The sequence below is a fragment of the Poecilia mexicana genome, unplaced genomic scaffold (assembly GCF_051168715.1).
Source record: "Poecilia mexicana isolate PSO_F unplaced genomic scaffold, ASM5116871v1 scaffold_2, whole genome shotgun sequence".
NCBI lineage: Eukaryota > Metazoa > Chordata > Actinopteri > Cyprinodontiformes > Poeciliidae > Poecilia > Poecilia mexicana.
The window spans coordinates 58,090,435-58,110,980 of record NW_028263371.1 but is presented as its reverse complement, the minus strand read 5'-3'; the positions used below and the strand labels follow the sequence as shown (position 1 = coordinate 58,110,980).

Genomic DNA, 20,546 nt, shown 5'->3' with positions numbered 1-20,546 from the left:
AGGATCTATAGTTTAACTGATATTCTATGACCGAAGCCCTGCTGTGGTCAATTAGTCAAAATTAGCAACAGAGTTAGCAAAACTCAGCAACTATAAAACAGAAACCAGGAGATTCACTTCCATACTAGTAATTTTTGTACCCTGTTAACGTTTATCTACTTTGTTGTGTTACTGACACATGGTTGGAGTTAGCATTTAGCATTAGCTTCCTCTAAATGCTGTCGGTACAGCTCTTTAGCTTTAGCAGAACTGTCGTTTCACTGGTTTACGGTTAGCGCTCCATTAGCTAAATGTTTTCAGCTCTTTCTCCCACAGTTAGACGTGCTGTAATGCTAGCGCCTCGTTGTGTCGTCCCACCAGGTGCTTCTGCGTGGACTGCCTGGACATCTTGGTGGACCCCGGGGCATCCAACAACGCCCGGTACCAGGACCCCTGGCGCTGCTACATGTGCCAGCCGCCGCTGCAGTACGGCGTCCTGAAACGGCGCCACGACTGGAGCCTGAAGCTGCAGGAGTTCTTCGCCAACGATAAAGGACAGGAGTTCGTGAGTCTAACCGCTCGGTTTGGCCTCCAGATGGGCGACGCCATCTTTGTTTTGGTCAGAATGTTACATTTACCTTCAAGGTTTTAAAGAAGGCAAAGTTCTGAAACATGAAGTTATTCAACCAGCCATCCATCCATCCAACCAACCATCCAACCAACCATACATTAATCCATCCACCCACTGACCTTCAGTGTTTTTTCTTCTTCTTCTGCAGGAAAAACCAAAGATTTACCCAGCAGTCCCTGCTGAGCAGCGTAGACCAATCAGAGTCCTCTCCCTGTTTGATGGCATTGCTACTGGTGAGGAACCACAAAACCTCTTTACTCCAACATTTCATCTCCTGTATAAAGTCTCTCCTTGTTGGGGAAACTGAGGAACTGACGTCATGAAACCTTTATTTCTGATTTGATGTTTCTGTTGATGTCTTGTTTGTGTTTCTGCCTCCAGGCTACTTGGTTCTGAGGGATCTGGGCTTTAAAGTGGACCAGTACGTGGCGTCGGAGGTGTGTGAGGACTCGATCTCTGTGGGCGTGGTCAGACATGAAGGAAAGATCCAGTACGTCCATGATGTCAGGAACATCTCCAGGAAAAACGTAAGAGACGGCGGTTCAGAGTCGGGTTGGACCAGAGCGGCCATATTTAATGATTCCTTGGACAGATCTGCTTCTTTTCTCTCTCCAAGACACGAGCAGAAACGTTTGAGCTGAGCTTGAAGGAAAGATCCTAACCACCTGGAATGATTAATCGATTGCTGAAATAATTATTAACTACTTTAGATATTGATTAATTGCTTATTGGATTGTACAGACTCAGAATTATGCCATTTGCAGAAAAAAACAAAACTCTCAGAACAATAATTCAGCCAAACTGTGCAGAAAATCAGAGCCAGCTCGAGGCATTGCGAGTTGAGGGCTGTTTATGGCCACCACCACCACCAGGGGGCCCCCAAGAGCATCATTTAACTTTATTGTGCAATAATATTTGCACATTTTGCTCATTGTTCTAAATTTTAAAAACAAAAGATATTAGACTTGCTACCATGTTTTCTGTAGAGTCAGTGTTTTTAAATTGTTAAATTAATATGCTACACTTAAATACCACTCTGCATTTCAAGATGGAAATTAATTAGCTTTTATTTTGATAGTCCACTTATGGGACTATAAGGACTAGCTAGATGCTAAACATTAACATCTCGCCAGCTCTTAATATTAATATTTAATTATCTAAATATTATCTAAATATTGAATATCTAATGTTTAGCTTTTATAGATAATTAGCTAGTATAGCTAAAATATTTTATCTAGCTCTAGATCCATCAGAGCTAAATATTTTGCTTGCTAATTTAATATTTAGTTTGAAACTGTGACAATTAGAAATTAGTGAATAACATGGTAAAAATATCAGTTTATGACAGTTTTATAAAGTAGCATTTTGATATAAGCCTCTTAAAGTAGTTTTTCCAACCATGTATATGTTTTCATTTGTTTTTACTGTATTTCTTGATTTTATGCATGGAATTGTATAAATTTTTGTATTTTGTTGTTTTATGGAAATGAGCATTTTGATTAATATGCAGTGTCCCATTTAAATAAAATCAATTGGTCAAAAATATGGTAAAAACATGACTGATAAATTAACCCCCATTTTCGTCTCATAAGGCTTAAAACCCGGAGTTAATTTGACTTTGTACCGTTAAACTGCTGGCTCTTCCGGCGTAATTCCCACAGTCTAACACCAGGTGGTGCTGTTGTCTCAGATTCAGGAGTGGGGGCCCTTTGACTTGGTGATCGGAGGAAGTCCCTGCAACGACCTGTCCATCGTGAATCCGGCCAGAAAAGGCCTGTTTGGTTGGTACATTTGTGGATTCCTGTTTGTAACATTTTTGTAGTGTGTGAAAAGTATTTTTTCTAGTTGTTTTAACAAAATCTCTATCAAAAACACATTATCAATTACACACAGTGTTGTCTCTGTGTTTTTAATGCTTTTTGTTAACGCCAGTAACACATAGAGTTGTAACTAGACCCTGATGCGAGTCTGGTTTGCTTCAGGAGGAACAGGAAGGCTGTTTTTTGAGTTCTACCGCCTGCTGAGCGAGGCCAAGCCCAAAGAAGGAGAAGACCGTCCGTTCTTCTGGATGTTCGAGAACGTGGTGGCCATGGGCGTCAACGACAAGAGGGACATCTCCCGCTTCCTGGAGGTCAGCCGAACGCATCCACACTCGCTTTGGACCACAACACTTTAAAATCAGGAGTTAAAATCGTGGGAAAACTTTTACTCGAGTTAAATTGTAGTTCTGTAATTAATTAATTTATTGCAATTAATCAAAACCTATATAAAGACAACAAAATAAGCAAAATTTTTAATTTTTTTGCTGCTATATTGTTGGATAAATAGAAATATGAGCTCAACAAGAAAGATATTATTTTTAATCTTATTAGTATGACAGAGTATTGGAGCCATACTAAGAAAAAATAAAATCATAAAATTGCAAGAATAAATTCATAAATTATAATTATTGATCTATTTACTTATTTTTTCTTTTGTAAAGCATCTTGTGTGTCCAAAAAGCTATAAAAATTTGATGTATTATAAAATTATGAGAATAAATAATCCATAGATATTAACACATCTCACCTGATATGGGATTAGCAACCTTTTCCATTCAAAAACACACTTTTGCCTCCGATGCTACAAAATAAAACTCACCTGGAGATGTAAAAAAAATGATTTTCTAATGCACAAAATATTTTATGAGAGCTAACAAATTACTAAAGTTTATTCAATTTAGAACAAAATGAATTACAAGAGGAACAAAGTAGAATGAGGTGCGTCTTTTCTTTAAATATGGAAAAAAAATAAGATAAATAGTTAGCATAGCTTGAAGCTAGCTACTTTTAAAATTCTGTTGTGGATTTTAAAAACAGATTTTACATAAGAACTTATAGAAAACCTTCTAAAATGACCATTTATTGTTTCATTCATAATGAAAACATTTTCTTTTTGGTTTTGTTAGACCCCTGAGCTAGCTAATGCTAGCTCAAGTTAGCTAGCTTCTAGCTAGCTTAAACTGGGCTGAATGAGTTTTCAAGTCAAGATTATAGATTTCTGATGCCACTTTCTGTCTCTTCATGTGACAGACATATCCCAGCTGACCTCTGACCTTTGTGTGTTTCGCAGTGCAACCCTGTGATGATCGACGCCATCGAGGTCTCCGCCGCCCATCGTGCGCGCTACTTCTGGGGGAACCTGCCGGGGATGAACAGGTACGCAGGGAATCGCCTACTGTTGCTTCTCAGACTTACCTTTACGTTGATTGTAGTGAAACTGCGTGTTTCAGGCCGCGCTGCGCCTCTGGGATGGACAAGCTGGAGCTGCAGGAGTGTCTGGACCACGGACGGGTCGCAAAGGTCAGACATAAACATGTTAATCAGGATTTTCCCTGCAGAGTTTTCCACTGGGAGTTTGACGGCTCGTGTTTCTGTCAGTTTGGGAAGGTGCGAACCATCACCACTCGCTCCAACTCCATCAAACAGGGGAAGGACCAGCACTTCCCGGTGCTGATGAACGGGAAGGAGGACGTGTTGTGGTGCACGGAGCTGGAGCGGTGAGCAGGACAGCTGCTACGGCAGGCCGTTTTAGCATAAAATCACTTCCAACGCTCACAGTCCTCATATCTGGTTTACGACTAGACACATTAGAAATAAATGTAGTAGACGATAAGTTCTCCCTGAAATTATTGCTTTAAACGATAATATTGTCATATTGACACCATTTTCAACTAATATCCAAAATAATGACATGTAAGTTCACCCTCTCAAAGCTTAAAAAAACTTGAATTTCTAATGAACATTTAACACTAAAACTGGAAAACATTTTAAATATCCAAAACAAACAACAATAATTAAAATGGATAAGAAGTCTCAAGAGCCAAAATTACACTTTCAAAAATAACAATTATTCAGCATAGACAGGGAAAACGGGCAAAAGGGGCAGGAAGTGCAAAATAATTGTTTTTATTTTGGATATTTGAAATGTTTCCTGGTTCCGTCGTTAAATGTTCATGAGAAATTCACATTTTCTTGAGCTTTGAGAGGATGTACTTACATAAATGTCATTATTATTATTAGATGAAAATGTTCTCAGAATGACAATATTATCGTTTAATGCAATCATTTCTGGGACAATTTATTGACTAGGAAGATTGGTTTTGGTGACAGGCCTAACAAATTTGGATGGATGATAAATTGTCCCAGAAATTATTGCATTAAATGATAATATTGTCATTTTGAGAACATTTTCAGCTCATATAGTGATAATAATGCAAAAAGACATTCTTAAAGATTAATAAGCGTTATGAACATTTAACACTGGAGCTGGAAAACATTTTAAATATCCCAAATAAACAAAACAACAAATACAATGAATTATGAAGTCTCTACATCTAAACATTTTATCAGCCAGTTTGTGGTAGAAACAGAAAAAACAACAAACCATGAAAATGATTGATATTGTTTTAATTGATCATGTGATTGATTGATTTATTTATTGCTTATTGTGATCGACCTAATAAGTCTAATCATAAACCAATTTTAGACATCTGGTGGAACTGATTTTATGCTAAAACAGCCTGCCATATAGACTCTTAATGCTTTTTGTTACTGTTGTTTCGTCAGGATCTTTGGATTCCCGGTCCACTACACCGATGTGTCGAACATGGGCCGCGGCGCCCGGCAGCGGCTGCTGGGCCGGTCCTGGAGCGTCCCGGTCATCAGGCATCTGTTCGCGCCGCTCAAAGATTACTTCGCCTGCGAATAACCGCAGAAACCACAGGGACCTGAAGACGTCTCACTCTGTCAGACACTTTCGCATGGAGAGAGTTACTTTGATTCGAACCAGAGCTCCTGGAAAATGAGAGCGGCTGTCACTGGATGATTGAAAAGAGAAAAAGCTGATCGGATCATCCAGAACCAGAACCGGAGTTCTTTAAACTCCCTGAAAACCGGTCCGTTTCCTGAGCCGCTCAGAAAATAACCAACCATAAGGCCGATTAAAATCTTAACAAATCCACTTCATTCACATTTTAATTGGTAAAAACAAAACCGGCACTTAAAAAAAACTCCTTTATTTTCCTCATTTTCATTTTTGACCATTAAACTGAAGTTTATCAAACCTGAGTAAGCAGAGCTGTTTACGCAACTTTGCTGCAAAAACACAAAATCTTACCAAGTATTTTCATCTAGTTTCTACTGCAAATATCTTATTACACTTCAAAGATGACAAAAGCAACGTTCCAGAGCTTGTTTCAGCAGTCATTCCTTAACGTTAATGAAAAGGTTCTTCTAAGATGAATGCTGATCTAGCATTAATTCATCAAAATTACCGATGAATTAAAACCTGTTGGCAAAAAGTTACTTCAAAGTTCGTTTTCTCTTATTTTAAATATATTTAGAAAAGAAACTAAACAAAAATACTTGGAAAAAAACCAAAATGAGGCCAGTAAAATCAAAACAATTTTTTTCTTTTTTGGCGTTTTTATTTTGTGAAACAGAAAATCTTAGTCAGTATTTTTCATCTAGTTTCTATTGTAAATGTTTTAGTGGATCCGAAATAAGACAAAACTTACCTGTATGTAACTTTTTAGGACTTTAAGTCAGCAAATCCTTAGATATTGATGAAAGTTACAGGTTAAATATCTTTACCTCAATATTGAAAACAAGCTCCTACATGATTCTATGGAAGTTACTTGAGTTATTTTTGTCTTTTTTTTAGTGTTCTAAGATATTTGCATTATAAATTAAAATAAAAATACTTTATAAGATTTTGTGCTTTTGTAGCAGAGTTCACTCTGCTGAAAATAAGAACAATAAATAAGTGGATAAACTTTAATTTAGTGCTCAAAATAGATGAAAATGGGGAAAATAAATTAGGTGAATTTGCATTTGAATCTAATTTTTTTTCACGTTCAAATCTTCCCTAAAAGCTTCCAAAATGTTCTGCTCCTGTTTTTGGATTTGGAAGCAAATCTTAAGATTATTTAGAAAGTTTTCAGCGTCTGATTCTGTCTGATCTGCTGGCGTTGATCTGTTAGACAGCAAAAAGAAAATGTGAACCAGTTTTAAACCAAACGGCTCCCTTCGTGTTCTGCTACTGACTGCTGAACGTCTGAAACTTGTTCCGGCCGTTCGGGGAAATCTGCACATTTCTGAACATTTTGTACTGTATCCACCAGAAACCTCTGAGCTCTACATGTTTTCCTGCCAGGTTGTGCTTGAAGTGACTTGAAATGTAAACTGTCACCCGATCAGGTGTTAAAATCTGGGATCTGCTCATCATGTACGGTTTCTTTTTACGTACTGTAAAAAAAGGTTTACAAGACTTTGTTTAGCAGGAACGATTCCTGTCAGACGCTCCAGCCTTCATAAGAACACTTTTTACCTTATTTTTTTCATGCTTAGTTTATATTTTTATTATAACCGCTTGTCTTCTGCTTTAAACTAACAAGTATTATTAGTTTGCTTTGCTTTTAGAATATTATCCCATCATCCAGCTCGATGTTTCTGAACATTTTAGCAGATTTTTAGGAGTTTTATGTCGTGTGTGTTTGTATTTTTAGGCATGTAAACTGGACCATATCTGCAGAGTAGTTGTTTTTAGGGCACTGTTGTATTTTTTGTTTAACAGTATATATTTTTTTCATATTAATCTCGCCTTTAAAATCATCTCGGATACAGAGATTGAGTTTTTTATATTGTTTCGCAACAGTTTAGAGAGAAAAACACTTGTACTACTCGTAGCTGCTTTTATAATTTTTTACATAATAAAAAGCAGCATTGCTGCACAAAACACAAACAGCTGTCAGTTCTTGTTCTTTCTGTAAGCATTTTTGCTTTTCCGCTCACTTTTATTCACTATTCAATAATTATTACGTTTAGCTTAAATTCTGTTTCACATCTTCTGATTTTAGTCGGCCATGAGTTCCTAACGTTGGCAAATTACGTTTCAATAAGTTTTTTAACTTGTATTTTATAAGTTAAAATACTACTTTGTAGCTGTCAGCCATCTTGGTAGGCAGTTGCTAGCTCAGAATTGGCAATTGTTTCATTCCTATCTAACTTATAAATATCGGTACATTACAACTATTAAGTCTTAAACTTTTTCTTTCCTAATATACTTTCTTTTAGATGGTCTTGAAGCCATGGTTCATCTGTGCTTTGCCTACCAAGATGGCGGTTGAGTGGCACAAATCATTTCTGGTTCAGACTTGTGGGAACCATGTGTAACTGAAAAGTAGATTAGATCTAAAAATTATAATTAAAAGACCTATTAGATTTAATTTTTCATTTTTTAATCCTCTGTCCAACTTTCAGAGGCCTCTCTACCGCCCCCTGGTGGCCCTCTGGAGGGCCGTGGCCCCCAATTTGAAAAACTGGTCTAAATGATTCACTTTGTGGGAAAGATCTACCTATCCATAACTCCCCTTTACATTACATCATGTAATGTAAAAGCCATTATTCATTGCAATTATTTATTTTTCCAGGTTAATTAAAGCATAATTTTCACAGCATAAATACATTTTAATTATCTGTCAAAAATTCACAGGGAAGTTTGAATTTACCATTTTTAAAACTGGCCCAAACAGAGACAAAGTCTGACAAAGTTAAAACACTTTACACCAGAGGGAAATTAAATATCTTAAGTCATGTCATCCAAGTATCTTCAAAGAGTCGTCGTTTCTTCAGAGGGAAGGATCTCCAGAAGCAGTCAGTCTCACAACAAATTTGAAGAAGTCTCTGACAGAAGACTATCATGACCTGCTAACAAGAACCAGGAACAAAGACAATATTCAACAGTAACATTTAGTTTTTGGAACACACTGCTAATCCACCTCATTTGCTTTTGCTACTTTAGATCTCTGTCTGATTGTACTGGTAGAAAGACATTGGAGTAGGGGATATGAAGGGATGGTTTGAACTTCACTACAAAAACACAAACTCTAGCCAGTATTTTTTTATATCTAGTTTCTAGTTCAAATACATCAGTACACTTGAAATAATACAAAACAAACTTATGTTACTTTTCAGCAAAATATGACCTTGTTTCAAATAATTCCTTTTTGTCTAAGGAGTTATTAACTTTAAACACGCTCCTGTTTTGCTTCATTGCATTAATGATGTTAATTCTGTAAAGAAAATCATTGCATCTCTTATAATGGAAGTTAATTTCCTATATTTTGGTCTGTAATATTTTCATTTTTACTCACCAAATGAGGTGATAATTGCTTTATCTATAGTTCCTATCTGGCTTTCTGGATCACAAATAATTATTACCAATAATTTACATAGTTTACTGGAAAGCAAAGTTTTGATTTAAAATAATTTACATATTTTTGTTGTTCGTACTCTCATGATTCACACTCCAGTCCAGTTGGTGGCGGTAATTCTCCATGTAAAATGGCTGCTAACCGCCGTAAAACCGAAAGAATAAGAAGTTGCTAAGTGTTGATGGGAAGATGGAGACTAGGGAACGTAGGTCTACTTTCCAGCTGGACAATGACCCTAAATAAAACAATCAGAGCAACAATATTATGGTTTACATAAAAGCATCTTCATGATCCACTCAAAGTTTTGGCCTAATCCAGATACGAGTATTTATCCATCTAGTTTGAGTTTCAGCTGTTTTATAAAAAATAAAAGGGGCAGATTTAAGTTTTTAGATGTATAAAGCTTGTGGAAAAAGAGTCTGAATACAAATAAACACCACACTTTTCATACTTTAATGTTAAGAAACAAAACACCGTGTATCCTCTTCCTTCTACGTCATAGTTAGGCACTACTTTCCGTTTTCTTGTCATAAAATTAATCTAAAATTAATACAGTGTGGTTTGCAGTTGTAACATTAGAAAAAGTGGAAAAGTTAAAACGTTGTGAAAACTTTTGCGAGGGATCCTATGTGATTGAACTCAATAGTAGAAACAGGGGAATCGTGAATACAATCATATAAATGACCCTGCGACCTTCTTGTAAAAAGGACAGATCTTCATTTGTTTGCATTTATAATGCGCCTGCCGTAGTTATATGTTAAAATAAACTGTTTCAGAACTCATTTACTGAGGAAATATGTGTAGAAGTGTGCTTTTCGTAACTTTCACGTTGATTTTTAGCGTAGTCTAACGCCTATGACTTTAAATGCCGTTCATTTGATGTTAGCTGCAGGCTAACTACAATGGCGTCTCGATCTGGAAAAATCTAGAAAGATTTCGTCGTTTTTACGCATTCTGGTGTTCTATCCAAAGACCGAGAATTACTTTAGACATAGCTTAATGGCCTACTTTGACAATTGTTGGCCATTAACCTACAATTATCTGTGCGGCTAGTACTAGCGTTAAAAGCGAGGAAACGTTGTCGAGACCTCGCAGTGGGGGACCGGGGCTTTGCTCTCGGCGGAAGGATACACTTTTTGGATTCTTTGATGGTTCGACGGCAGTAGGTAGCGAGGAAGGACGGATCGGCGTGGGTAAGTTTAGCGTGTCTTTTTAAACACATTTCCTACGTGTTCAACTAAAATCTAACTATTGATTGTCAGATAAAATCTAAACACGTTGACAAACAATCTAGCTTGACAATTTAGGCTGCTGTTTCATCGAAATGTAGCTACATTGTTTGGTTTGGTTCACTAAACGTACTTCTGCGTAACAAACGACGCAGAAGCTAGCATCCGATTGGAGTAAAGGGTTAATTCGCCGTTTTTGTTGACTTGTGATTTAACTCCTTAAATAAATACCTACAATGACCAAACTTGGACAAAGTTATTCTGCATTGTGTACAAACTTAAAACTTTTACTCTATTTTTAAACAGACGAAAATGGATATTATTGTTATTGGTTGGCATTTTTACAAATTCTTCAAAACACAATTTATGAGTCTTGTTTGTGAAAGACTGAAACAAGACGATTTCAGTTATTTTCTTAGTGAATGGCCCAGTTGTGTTTTAAACCATCTTTTGGTTCACGTTTAACCATTCTAAACCCTTTAAATTTTGATTTTCGGCGTCAGTATTCTGGGCCATTTAAATACTAGCTATCGGTAACTTCAGCGTTACAATAAGTTGTAATTTGATTAAGTTTATGTTGTTTAACGTTGTCGTTCTTGTGTGATTGGTGAGCGAAAGTTCAGCTAAGGCTTCATTGTTTCGTTTGGTATTGTTCTCACCCCCAACCCCTAACTTGCCCGGTTCCATGTTTTTTTTTTTCGCTTTTAAGCATGTCTTGCAAAGTTATTTGGATTGTTTGTATTGGCTGAAAAGTTGCTCACTTCGACCCGATTGGCGGAACTGTCATGACGTCACAGAATCAACTCCAATTGGGGATGCGTAGGATGTCAGAGCCATTTAAATGACCCTGACGGAAGTGGGAAGAAAATGGACCTTGCCGTAAAAGTAAAATGTAAATTATTCGCAGTTTTTACTCCTCCAGAAATCCTCATCTACGATATAAATTAAATTATCATTTTGTCATATTTTTTAGGTAGAAGATATTTTTATTTATATTTTGTTCTGGCAGGATTTTAGTACTTTTATCCCTTTTAATTTCCCTCTTATAAAAAAAAGGTCGTTTTTGATAACGCTGTCTTTTTTGGGGGGGCTTTTTACACCAATTAACAATTAATCAATTACTAAGCTGGTTGACAATTATTTCAACAATAGATTAATCACAATTAATAGAGTGTTACGATAGCAAATTCTTCTGGACGATAAATTGTTCCAGAAGTTATTACGATTAACAATAATGTTGTTTTGAAACATTACATAACATATAATGCTATTACTATTCTAACAGTAATAAAGCATGAACACATTCTCAAAGATTATTAAACTTTATATCCTAATGAACATTTAACAGGAACTGGAAAACTTTTAAAATATCCAAAATAAATAAACAAAAGAACAGAAACAACAAACAAAATAAATTATAAAGTCTCTGTAAACAAAATTATCCTCCAATAAAACTGCTGGTTGAGACCAAAACACCAGACTGAAGAGTTTTATCATCCAGTTTTTGGTAGAAAGAGAAAAGTCATAAATCATACAAATGGAAATTATTGAGCTTGTTTTAATATATTATTTGATTTATTGCTTACTGTGACAGGTCTAATGATTAATCATGATTAATCCAATTAATTGTTTCAGCCTAGACTGATGGTTTTTGTTGGGTACAACTAATCATTGTTTTATCATTTTATTTGAGTGTTTTGTCTAAATGTGTTCAGTTGCCTAACTGGCTCTGACCAGTTTTCTTTAAGGTTCTTTCTTTATCTATGATGTAATTTTCCACTCCAGGGTCCATCTGTTCTGTTATCTCTGCATTGTTCCACTGAAGAAGGTCATCATAATAAAGGCCAGATCCCAAGCAGAGTTGAGCAGAGCTCACCAGTCTTTGATCCAGAGCGGGTTAGAGGTTGTGGATCTCTCCCTTTGCGAAGGAAGGCATAAAAACCTCATTGGTCTTTTGTCTGGTTCTTTACAGGTCTTGAGCTAATTTTAAAAAGCCCAACAGTTTTGGTAATGTTCCAGTGAAACTTCTGATATATTAAAGGACGTTTTTCATCACAGAAAATAATTTTTAAATATAACTCTTCTTTTTTCAGGTCCAGGTCAGCATTCATCCAGCCTGCTTCTCCCAGGAACACTGAACTTCCTGTAAATATGGATTTGAAAACATGCCAGAGTTCGGATGTGATCTGTTTGACGTCAGAAGACGATGAGGACGTGGTTTACATGTCGACGGCTCAGAAGCCCGATCTGAAGCAGGAGGCTCAGGTGAAGGAGCCGATCCAGTGCCTGGACAAGCAGATTCCTGCAAACGATTTGGTGAACTTCATCAGAACTTACTTCCAGGATGAAGTTTACTCAGCGGAGCCAGAGGACATCATGGCAGTCGTCACCGACCGGCCGTACTCTGTCTACCTGTACGTAGGTGTGGAGCTGGGCGCGGGACGCAGCGCCAGTGTCCTGCTGATCGGATACTTTGATGACCATTCATGCCAAAGCGTGGTGAAGCTGCTGCACACTCTGCAGATGAGCACTGACAGCGCCGACCCTCGCCAGCCGAAGGATACGGATGTCGTGGCACATGTTGCCAACTCGGACGCCTGGCTGCTGGTGGAGGCGCTGCGGAAGTACGAGCTGCCGCTGTCCAACCTGGTGGCGTTCTACAGCAGCGCGCCGCAGCCGGGACTGAGCCGGGTGTTTGTGTCGCAGCTGCAGGCGTTCAGCCCCAAGCTGCTGTCGCTCTGCAGCATCCCGGGGATCGCGGAGCGCACCTGCCAGGCTGGACTCGCCGCCGCCTTCAGCCACGCCATCGACCTCATCACAGACGTCCACTGCCACTACTCCATCTGCCCGTCCATCAACAGCAGCCTGAAGGAGGTGTTCGCCGACACCGGCCCGCACCTCCCACAGTATCTGTTCCTCGCCCACAGCGTGCAGAAGATGGCCGCCCGGTGGCAGGACCTGCGGGAGTATTTTAAATCGCTGAATGAGGCGGAGGCGTCAATCCGGAGCCAGCTGCTGGACGACGCAGTCCGGCTGCAGTTCCTGTTCCTGTCTCACGCCTTGGAGCCCCTCAGGGAGCTGAATGAGCTGCAGCGGGCCGGGATCGCAGAGCTGAGCATGGAGCTGCAGCTCACCTCCATCCTGATGGAGTCCTACACCGCCAGCATCTGCCAGCCGCACGCCGTCGACCGCTTCCTCCTAGAGGTGAGCACTTACCGTATCGCTTATAGGGCTGGACAATAAGTCAATAACAACTATTGGCTTATTGTCCAGTAATAATAATAATAATAATAACTAACTTACTGACATCTATTGATGCTCTGGTGAAGCAAATAATAATAAAAATAATACAAACATTTCAGATAAAACTGTCAGTAGCACTGGACAATAAAATCAACAATATATTGCAAATAGACATGTGACCAATATCAGTAGATAATACCTCAGATAGAAAATTCAACATATAAAATATTCACTGAACTTTGATCCAGAACATTCTGGGGAAATCAGCCAATCAGCAAAGAGAGTGACCCACTCATTCTGTGGTTGCCTAGCAACAACCTGCTGGGTAAGAAGCAGTTTCAAGTTTGGTTACCTAGCAACAACCTGCTGGGTAACTTAGTTTAAGGTTTCTCCTCTTAACTGCTTAAAAATAAAAACGGCATGGAGAGAAATCTGGACAAGAGGAAAGTGTTTATGTTTGTGGTGCTGAATTCTGTCATGCACTTATCTAAAAAAAGAAGTAATGTGTAGTTATTTTATCACCATTTATATTTTTGTTAAAATAGTGTTGGAAAATATTGTGATAAATCTCTCCGTTCCTTCACGCTGCAGCGGGAGCTGGACCTGCTTCACGGCGACGAGCTGCTCCCTGTCACCGAGCTGAACGTCGGGACGCGCGCATCAGACTTCATGTTGGCCTTCGGGCCGAGTCTGGGGGAGCAGAACCTGGCCCGGTTCCTGAAGGACGCCCAGGCGTTCTACAGAGCCGCCCTTCAGAGTCTGGTGGAGAGCATTCCCGGCCCGCTCGGAGACGTGACGCTCAGGAACATCGGGCTGGTGCTGAAAAATCCAGAAAGTATCACAGTAAGAATCCCACCGTCCTTCACTTCCTGGATCTTAGAAATACTTCTGAAATGATTCATCAAAATCAATTGATTATTGAACCCAATCATCTACCAATTTAGTAATCAGAGTATACAGACTAAAACATGAAATTTGCTGAACTAACACTCTGAGAGCAGTAATTAAACTAAAACTGTACAATATAAATAGATTTTGTATTTAAGATTAAAAACTCCTCAGGTACCATAGTTTTAGCTTCACCTGGTTCAAATTAGGGGTTGCACCAATTAGTCGACTCGTCGATTCTTTTCTCTGCACTGACTTTTTTCTGGGCCAGTCGACTAGTCGCAATTACATGACTAAACAGATTTTTCCCAAAAAATGAAAGAAGGTGGACTATGTGAGTTCGTCAGAAAGCTCAAATTGTATAAAAATGTAAATAATTTAATAATTACAAACTGTAAATTACAGCTTAGGCTACCGTGCGCGGCGCAGTGGTTAGCGCGGCGTCCCGCATACAGAGACTTTAGCCCGCGGTAATCAGGAGTCCGACTCCCGTCCTCCATTCGCTGGGCCCAGGCCTCTCTCCGCTCTCTCTGCCCCCTTACAGTCAGATCGTTGTCAAATAAACTAGTGCCGAAAAAAATCCTTAAAAAAAAAAAAATAAATAAAAAAGACTACCGGAGTAATGTGTTACAACGCGTCATGATGTCAGGCTTTTTTATCCATCCAACTGATCAGCGTCACCCTGCGTATTGAAGCTTTTAACCTGGCAGCTTTACGCTCTTATAAAGATGGTTTGACTACATCTGGAAACTAAGTCCAAGCTTCATCCTGAGGATCTGACAGAGGCGATCTCGGCCGCCGTCCGCATGTCGGTTCAGAGAGCCGCTGCTGAGTCAGCAGAGCCTCCTGCTGCGCAACGGGCGGAGGAGCAGCAGGAGGAGCAGCAGGAGGAGCAGCAGGAGGAGCAGCAGGAGGAGCAGCAGGAGGTTTCGTTAAATTCAACTGTAACCAAACGGGATCCGTTCATAATAAGTTTAGTTATGTTCCAAAAGCACCATTGTGGTCAGTGTGATCATTTGACTCCTGTACGAGTAGCTATCCAGAGATCATCAGCATCAGCCGGTGTTTGGAAAAAAAAAAAAAAAAAAAAAAGTCAGACCCAACTTTGTACAACGAACTTTTCTCCCTGCTCACGAAGAATGATCTGTTTATTGCTCTTTTAATTCTCCATAACAGACTTAGTAAAAGCAGGAGAAGGGGAGTGTGTGTGTGTGTGTGTGTGTGTGTGTGTGTGTGTGTGTGTGTGTGTGTGTGTGTGTGTGTGTGTGTGTGTGTGTGTGTGTGTGTGTGTGTGTGGGGGGGGGGGTCCATATTTGCCGTGAAAATAGCTGATAAAGTAGTTGTGAAGGGTTTTTGCGCTTACGTCACTATGACGTCACCGCGACTAGTCGACATCGACTCAACTATTATGATGATGTAGTCGACCTTAAAAAATATGTAGTCGTTCAACCCCTGGTTCAAATCTGTAAAATTCTCCCATTAGCAGCAGATCACCCATATACTGCAGGAACTATTCAACTGTCTGTGTTTTATGTTGTGGCTCGCCAGGCTTAACACCTTGGGGGATCCTGAACATGCCAAGTGCTTGCTGTGGTTTTCTGGTGAACTCTCCATCTGTCCTGCAGGAGAAACATTTTCCCTGGGAGGTGCTGCCAGTGATGGCCGTCCAGCTGGGGCTCTGCGCCGCCGGGCCTCCAGAGGTGGAGCTGCAACGCAGCTGCTGCGATTTCAGGAAGCTCATCCAGGAACAGAGCAGCAGCGATGAATGTAGCAGCTGGGTGAAGGTAAGAGGTCACAGTTGGGATTAAATGTGGCGTGGAAATGAAGTGGTGAATGTCGTTGTTTGGGTCATTTGTCCAAGACGCCTCAGAAAGATGGGAAAATCAGTTTATTTTGGTGAAAAAGTGTCAGATCAAACCGGCAGTCTCTGCTGCTGTCTGTGCAGATCTTGGACAAAATGAAACCGTGGCCCACTCTGCACAGGCTGTTTCTGACCCTGCTGGCGCTGCCCAGCTCTCTGCACCAGACACAGGTGTTTGCTAAGGTGAGTTGCTACATAAAACATATTGAATTCACATTTAATCAAATGGGTTGGAGGTGACCCGAGTGAGCAGCATGGACTGTTTAATACAGGTCCTGTGGTGTGTTGGTACATCGCTTTAGCATTAGCTCCCACTAGATACTGAGTTGGTTTAATGCTTTAGTTAGTTTCCACTAAATGCCATGTTGTTCTAGTGCTTTAACGTTAGCTTTTGCTAAATACCGTGTGCAGCGCTTTAGCTTAACTGATGTTTATTATTAGTGCTTTAGGGTTAGCACAGCTAGCGTTGTAGTTCGCAGTGCCCACCACTGGTTTTATTGTGACTGCTGTGAAGACCTGAGTTATGTTTGTTCCTCTCTGAAGGCCTACAGGAACCTGAGAATCCCTCCCTACAGGGAGAAAACTCCCGTGGCTTCACCGCACATGGAGGTCTGGGGACAACGATCGCCAGTTGGTAGGAAGAAACTAGCTTCTCTGGAGGCTTTTGGCTGCCAGAAAGTCAAAGTGAAACATGATGAGAGTTCATCAGAGGACGATAAGAGTCCTGCAGCGAAGCCTTTAATATATAAGAAGATGAGGCATAACAGGAGTGTGGATGACATGGACTACACAGACAATTCCTCAGGTAGGACTTCCCAGTTTACCTGGACGCTAGCTGGTCTGCTGTAGCTCTGTTAGCTTACTCTCTGGCTGGGTTTTATCAGATGTGATTGACATCACAGAAGAGCCCGTGAAGTCTCCGGCCGGCCAGCGGACGAAGACGAGTAAGACGATAAACGTGAATCTTTTCTACGTCTTTCTGCTTCACTGCAAGTCCTGCTCATTTAGTGACGCTTTGCAGGTGAAGGAATTCATCAGGGAGAGTTTATCTTCATCGTGACGAGCGATGAAGAGGATCAGAGCTGGGACTCTACAACGAAGCTACCGGGTTGTGAAGAAAAATCTGTTGTAAGTGTTTCTGATGAACCTGGGGAGGGTCACAGGATGTCAGGGGTGCCCAAAACTAAAGTAGTCCAATTGTTCTTTTTTGTTTGTTATTCATCATAGATCTATGTTTGCTGTATTAAAAGAAAAAGAAATCTAGTTTTCAAATTCTTTCAGGCTCGATTTAACCCGTTACTCTGTTAGAACAGGATTTAGGTCACTTTTTTTAAATGGTTGGTATTTTCAGACAAATTCAGAAAATTAAAGAGGCTTTATTATGCATTTCCAGGCACATAGTTGAGCCATTTTATACGATATTTATGAATTTGACCTATCAAATACATGTGGTTGATTTTTTTATTTTTATTTTAATTTTTTACAATTATAACCAATATTTTCTTAAAATTGAAAATGTTATGTACAACACAAAGTTTTTTGTCTTTTTATTACCAATTTTTATAATGAGCAGAACCAGGCCAATCCAGAGATTTTTACTGAAGAATCGACTTTGCAACTTTTATTTAAAAGTAGATTTTTCTGTAAAATCAACTTTTTTGAAGCTTTACATCATGTAGCGATATCATTCCCTCATCAAAAATACACCTGGAGCCTTGCTTTGATTCTTTCATTCATGTTTGAGAAATCCTTTGATTTCCATGGCAACCATTCAGCTGCGGGACGCCTGGTTGGACCAAGCTCCGCCTCCAACGACGAAGCGCCTCCCCCACTCAGCTCCTTCAGACCCAAAAAATTGGAAATTGTCTGTTTATCTTTTAATAAGGCAACAGTCTACTATAGCTGTAACGATGTACAGATTAGTCAGATTTTATTTAAAAAAATCTTTAATGTTAAGCAGAAAATCATGGTTAACTAATTTTTGCATTTTAATTTTATGAATTTTCTGGCCCGCCAGTAGCAAGAAGTTGTTGTAGGAGCTACTTTTCTGAGCTGATAAAAACATTTTTAAAGGGTTAACATAGGAGTCATGTTGTAATGACTTCCTGAAGGCGGAGCCTCAGAACAGGAGCTTCTTAAAGAGACAGAGACCCCATTTCAAGGCGTTAAATCAGAAAGTAAAATTTCTTTTACATCATGTTTGACGTATATAATATTTTTATAACAACTGAGGGTAGCATGGGTACTTGATTGTGCTATAAATGCCTGTGTTCGCCTGCAGGGGGAGCTGGTCTGGGGTCAGATTGAGGGTTTCTCCCCGTGGCCCGGCGTCGTCGTCCCTTTCAAAGACCAGCTCCATCGTCCTCAGAAGCGGATGGTGGAGTGGTACGGCCAGAGAATGTGCTCTCAGGTCTGTGTTTCCGCTTCATTGTTACTGGTTGGTCGTTTTTCTGCAGATGGTAAAACGTCCGCCATGTTGTCTCCGATTGCAGGTCAGTCTCCAGTCTCTGAAGCCGTTTGCTGCTTTCAGCCAGTATTTCTGCGCCAACTCCTTTGCAACCCTGGTCACCTACCGAGAGGCCGTCCTCCTGTCGCTGCAGGTCCGTATCAAGCCGCTCTAGGCGACCCTACAGACTAGTGGCAGCTGCTTGTTCTCACATAAGGTGTGAGACATTTCAAAGCATAAAACTTTACTATATTTTAGTTTACCTTGACCCTGCTGTAGACTTTATTAAATTAAGAATAATATAAAGCTGTGAATTGAAACGGTTTTAGTTGATTTGTATTGATTTTATCTCTAAACTGTGGCGCTGGAAAAGTTTGAAAACTTACCTTGAAAATGTTGGAAAATTTATTGAATTTTACTTTGGGAAAAGTAAACAAACCCTGCAGTGCCGCCATGTTGAACAGGTCAAACGTCAGTGAACACATTGCGTTTATATTCTCCTCTCTGTACAGAAGCAAATGTTGTTTTCATTTTGTGGTTGAAGCATTTCCGTTTGTGTCCTGCAGGAGGCAGCAATGCGCTGTGGGAAGAAGTTTTCTCCTTTGCTCCAAGACAGCGAAGAAGTTCTGAAGCAGGTTCTGGACTGGGCGTTCGGGGGCTTTCAGCCGACCGGTCCGGATGGACTCAAACCTAAACAAGGTAAATATTTAACACTGGAACTGGAAAACATTTCAAATATCCTTTAAAATAAACAGAAACAACAAATAAAATGAATTGTGAAGTCTCTGTAAACAAAATTATACTTCAAAAAAGAGCCTAAAACACCAAAGTAAAGATTTTTATCATCCAGTTTCTAGTAGAAAAAGAAAAACGATAAATCATGGAAATTGAATCAAGCAGTTCATTAAGCTCACTTTGATATTCAACATAATTTAAAGGCAGATCGAATCGAGTCAGTAAGCATGCATGTGGCAACAGTGGAGAGGAAAAATATCCCTATAACAAGAAGAAACATCCAGCAGAACCAGAACCTGGCTCAGGTTCTGGTTCTGCTGGATGTTTCTTCTTGTTATAGGGATATTTTATATCCCTATAACAAGAAGGGATATAAAAACCAGAACCTGGTTCTGGTTCTTTGTGCTCAGAACCAGAACCAGGTTCTGGTTCTGGTTCTGCTGAGCACAAAAAGAAACAGATCCAGGAGTATTTTCTATGTTAAAGCTGCTGTTTGTAACTTTTATAAAAAATATGTTTACATTCGTTGTGACAGTTTAATACTGAATAACCCTGAGCTGCTGAAGAAACAATCCCAAAACAACCAATCAGAGCCAGGGGGCGGCTATACATCACGAGGTGACCTTTGACCTCATCCAATCACTGAACAGATGCTTACAACAGATAAATGTGTGGATGGGCCAAAACTTTCTCCAGCTGAACAGAAACAAACTCAAGTTATTATCTTTGGACCTACAGAGGAGCGAACTAGAATCAATGCTCAGCTTCAGTTATTACAACTGAAAACCAGCGATCAGCCCGAAACCTGGGAGTAGTGATGACCTCTGACCTGAACCTTCAGAGCCACATTAAGACGGTCACAAAGTCGGCCTTCTATCACGTGAAGAACATCTCCAGGATTAGAGGACTGATGTCTCGGCGCGATCTAGAGAAACTCTTCCATGCATTTATCTTTAGCCGCATTGATTCCTGCAACAGCGTCTTCACAGGTCTGATTAATAAATCAATCAAACAGCTGCAGCTGATCCAGAAGCTGCTGCTGCTGTTCTGACTAAAACCAGGAAGATAGAGACATAACACCAGTTTTAAAGTCCCTACACTGGCTCCCTGTAGCTCAGAGGATAGACTTTAAAATACTGTTAGTTTATAAATCACTGACCGGTTTAGCACCACAATACATTAAAGATCTGTTATTGCTGTATCAACCGTCTAGACCCCTCAGATCTTCTGGTTCTGGTTCTGCTCTGCATCCCCAGAACCAGAACCAAACGAGGAGAAGC

At 39.8% G+C, this 20,546-nt stretch overlaps 2 protein-coding genes across 4 annotated transcripts in view; both read left to right on the top strand.

The window, feature by feature from the left end:
• dnmt3bb.1 (DNA (cytosine-5-)-methyltransferase 3 beta, duplicate b.1) overlaps window positions 1-7,393 on the top strand; it is a 39,857-nt gene extending 32,464 nt beyond the window's left edge. For 2 of the 3 annotated variants that reach the window (XM_088003676.1, XM_088003678.1), the window contains exons 14-22: window positions 361-544; window positions 759-843; window positions 992-1,137; window positions 2,301-2,391; window positions 2,593-2,741; window positions 3,722-3,807; window positions 3,864-3,951; window positions 4,030-4,148; window positions 5,218-7,393. In XM_088003676.1, coding sequence (XP_087859802.1) covers window positions 361-544; window positions 759-843; window positions 992-1,137; window positions 2,301-2,391; window positions 2,593-2,741; window positions 3,722-3,807; window positions 3,864-3,951; window positions 4,030-4,148; window positions 5,218-5,359 — 1,090 coding nt within the window. In that variant the 3' untranslated portion in view covers window positions 5,360-7,393. The remainder of the gene's footprint in view (window positions 1-360; window positions 545-758; window positions 844-991; window positions 1,138-2,300; window positions 2,392-2,592; window positions 2,742-3,721; window positions 3,808-3,863; window positions 3,952-4,029; window positions 4,149-5,217) is intronic. The other variant, XM_088003677.1, reaches the window with a different exon arrangement.
• Window positions 7,394-9,626: 2,233 nt separating this feature from the next.
• LOC148161000 (uncharacterized) lies at window positions 9,627-19,309 on the top strand. The gene is made up of 11 exons (XM_088003992.1): window positions 9,627-10,057; window positions 12,187-13,297; window positions 13,928-14,179; window positions 15,850-16,008; window positions 16,170-16,268; window positions 16,629-16,890; window positions 16,970-17,029; window positions 17,107-17,213; window positions 18,367-18,495; window positions 18,578-18,685; window positions 19,098-19,309. The coding sequence occupies exons 2-11, from the start codon at window positions 12,245-12,247 to the stop codon at window positions 19,275-19,277; spliced, it is 2,409 nt and encodes an 802-aa protein (XP_087860118.1). The 5' UTR covers window positions 9,627-10,057; window positions 12,187-12,244; the 3' UTR covers window positions 19,278-19,309.
• The last annotated feature ends 1,237 nt before the right edge of the window (window positions 19,310-20,546 follow it).

Coding starts and splice junctions, on each gene's coding strand:
- LOC148161000 (XM_088003992.1), top strand. CDS start 12,245: ATGGATTTGAAAACATGCCAGAGTTCGGATGTGATCTGTTTGACGTCA. Junction 13,298..13,927: donor TCGACCGCTTCCTCCTAGAG/GTGAGCACTTAC, acceptor TTCACGCTGCAG/CGGGAGCTGGACCTGCTTCA. Junction 18,496..18,577: donor GCCAGAGAATGTGCTCTCAG/GTCTGTGTTTCC, acceptor CTCCGATTGCAG/GTCAGTCTCCAGTCTCTGAA.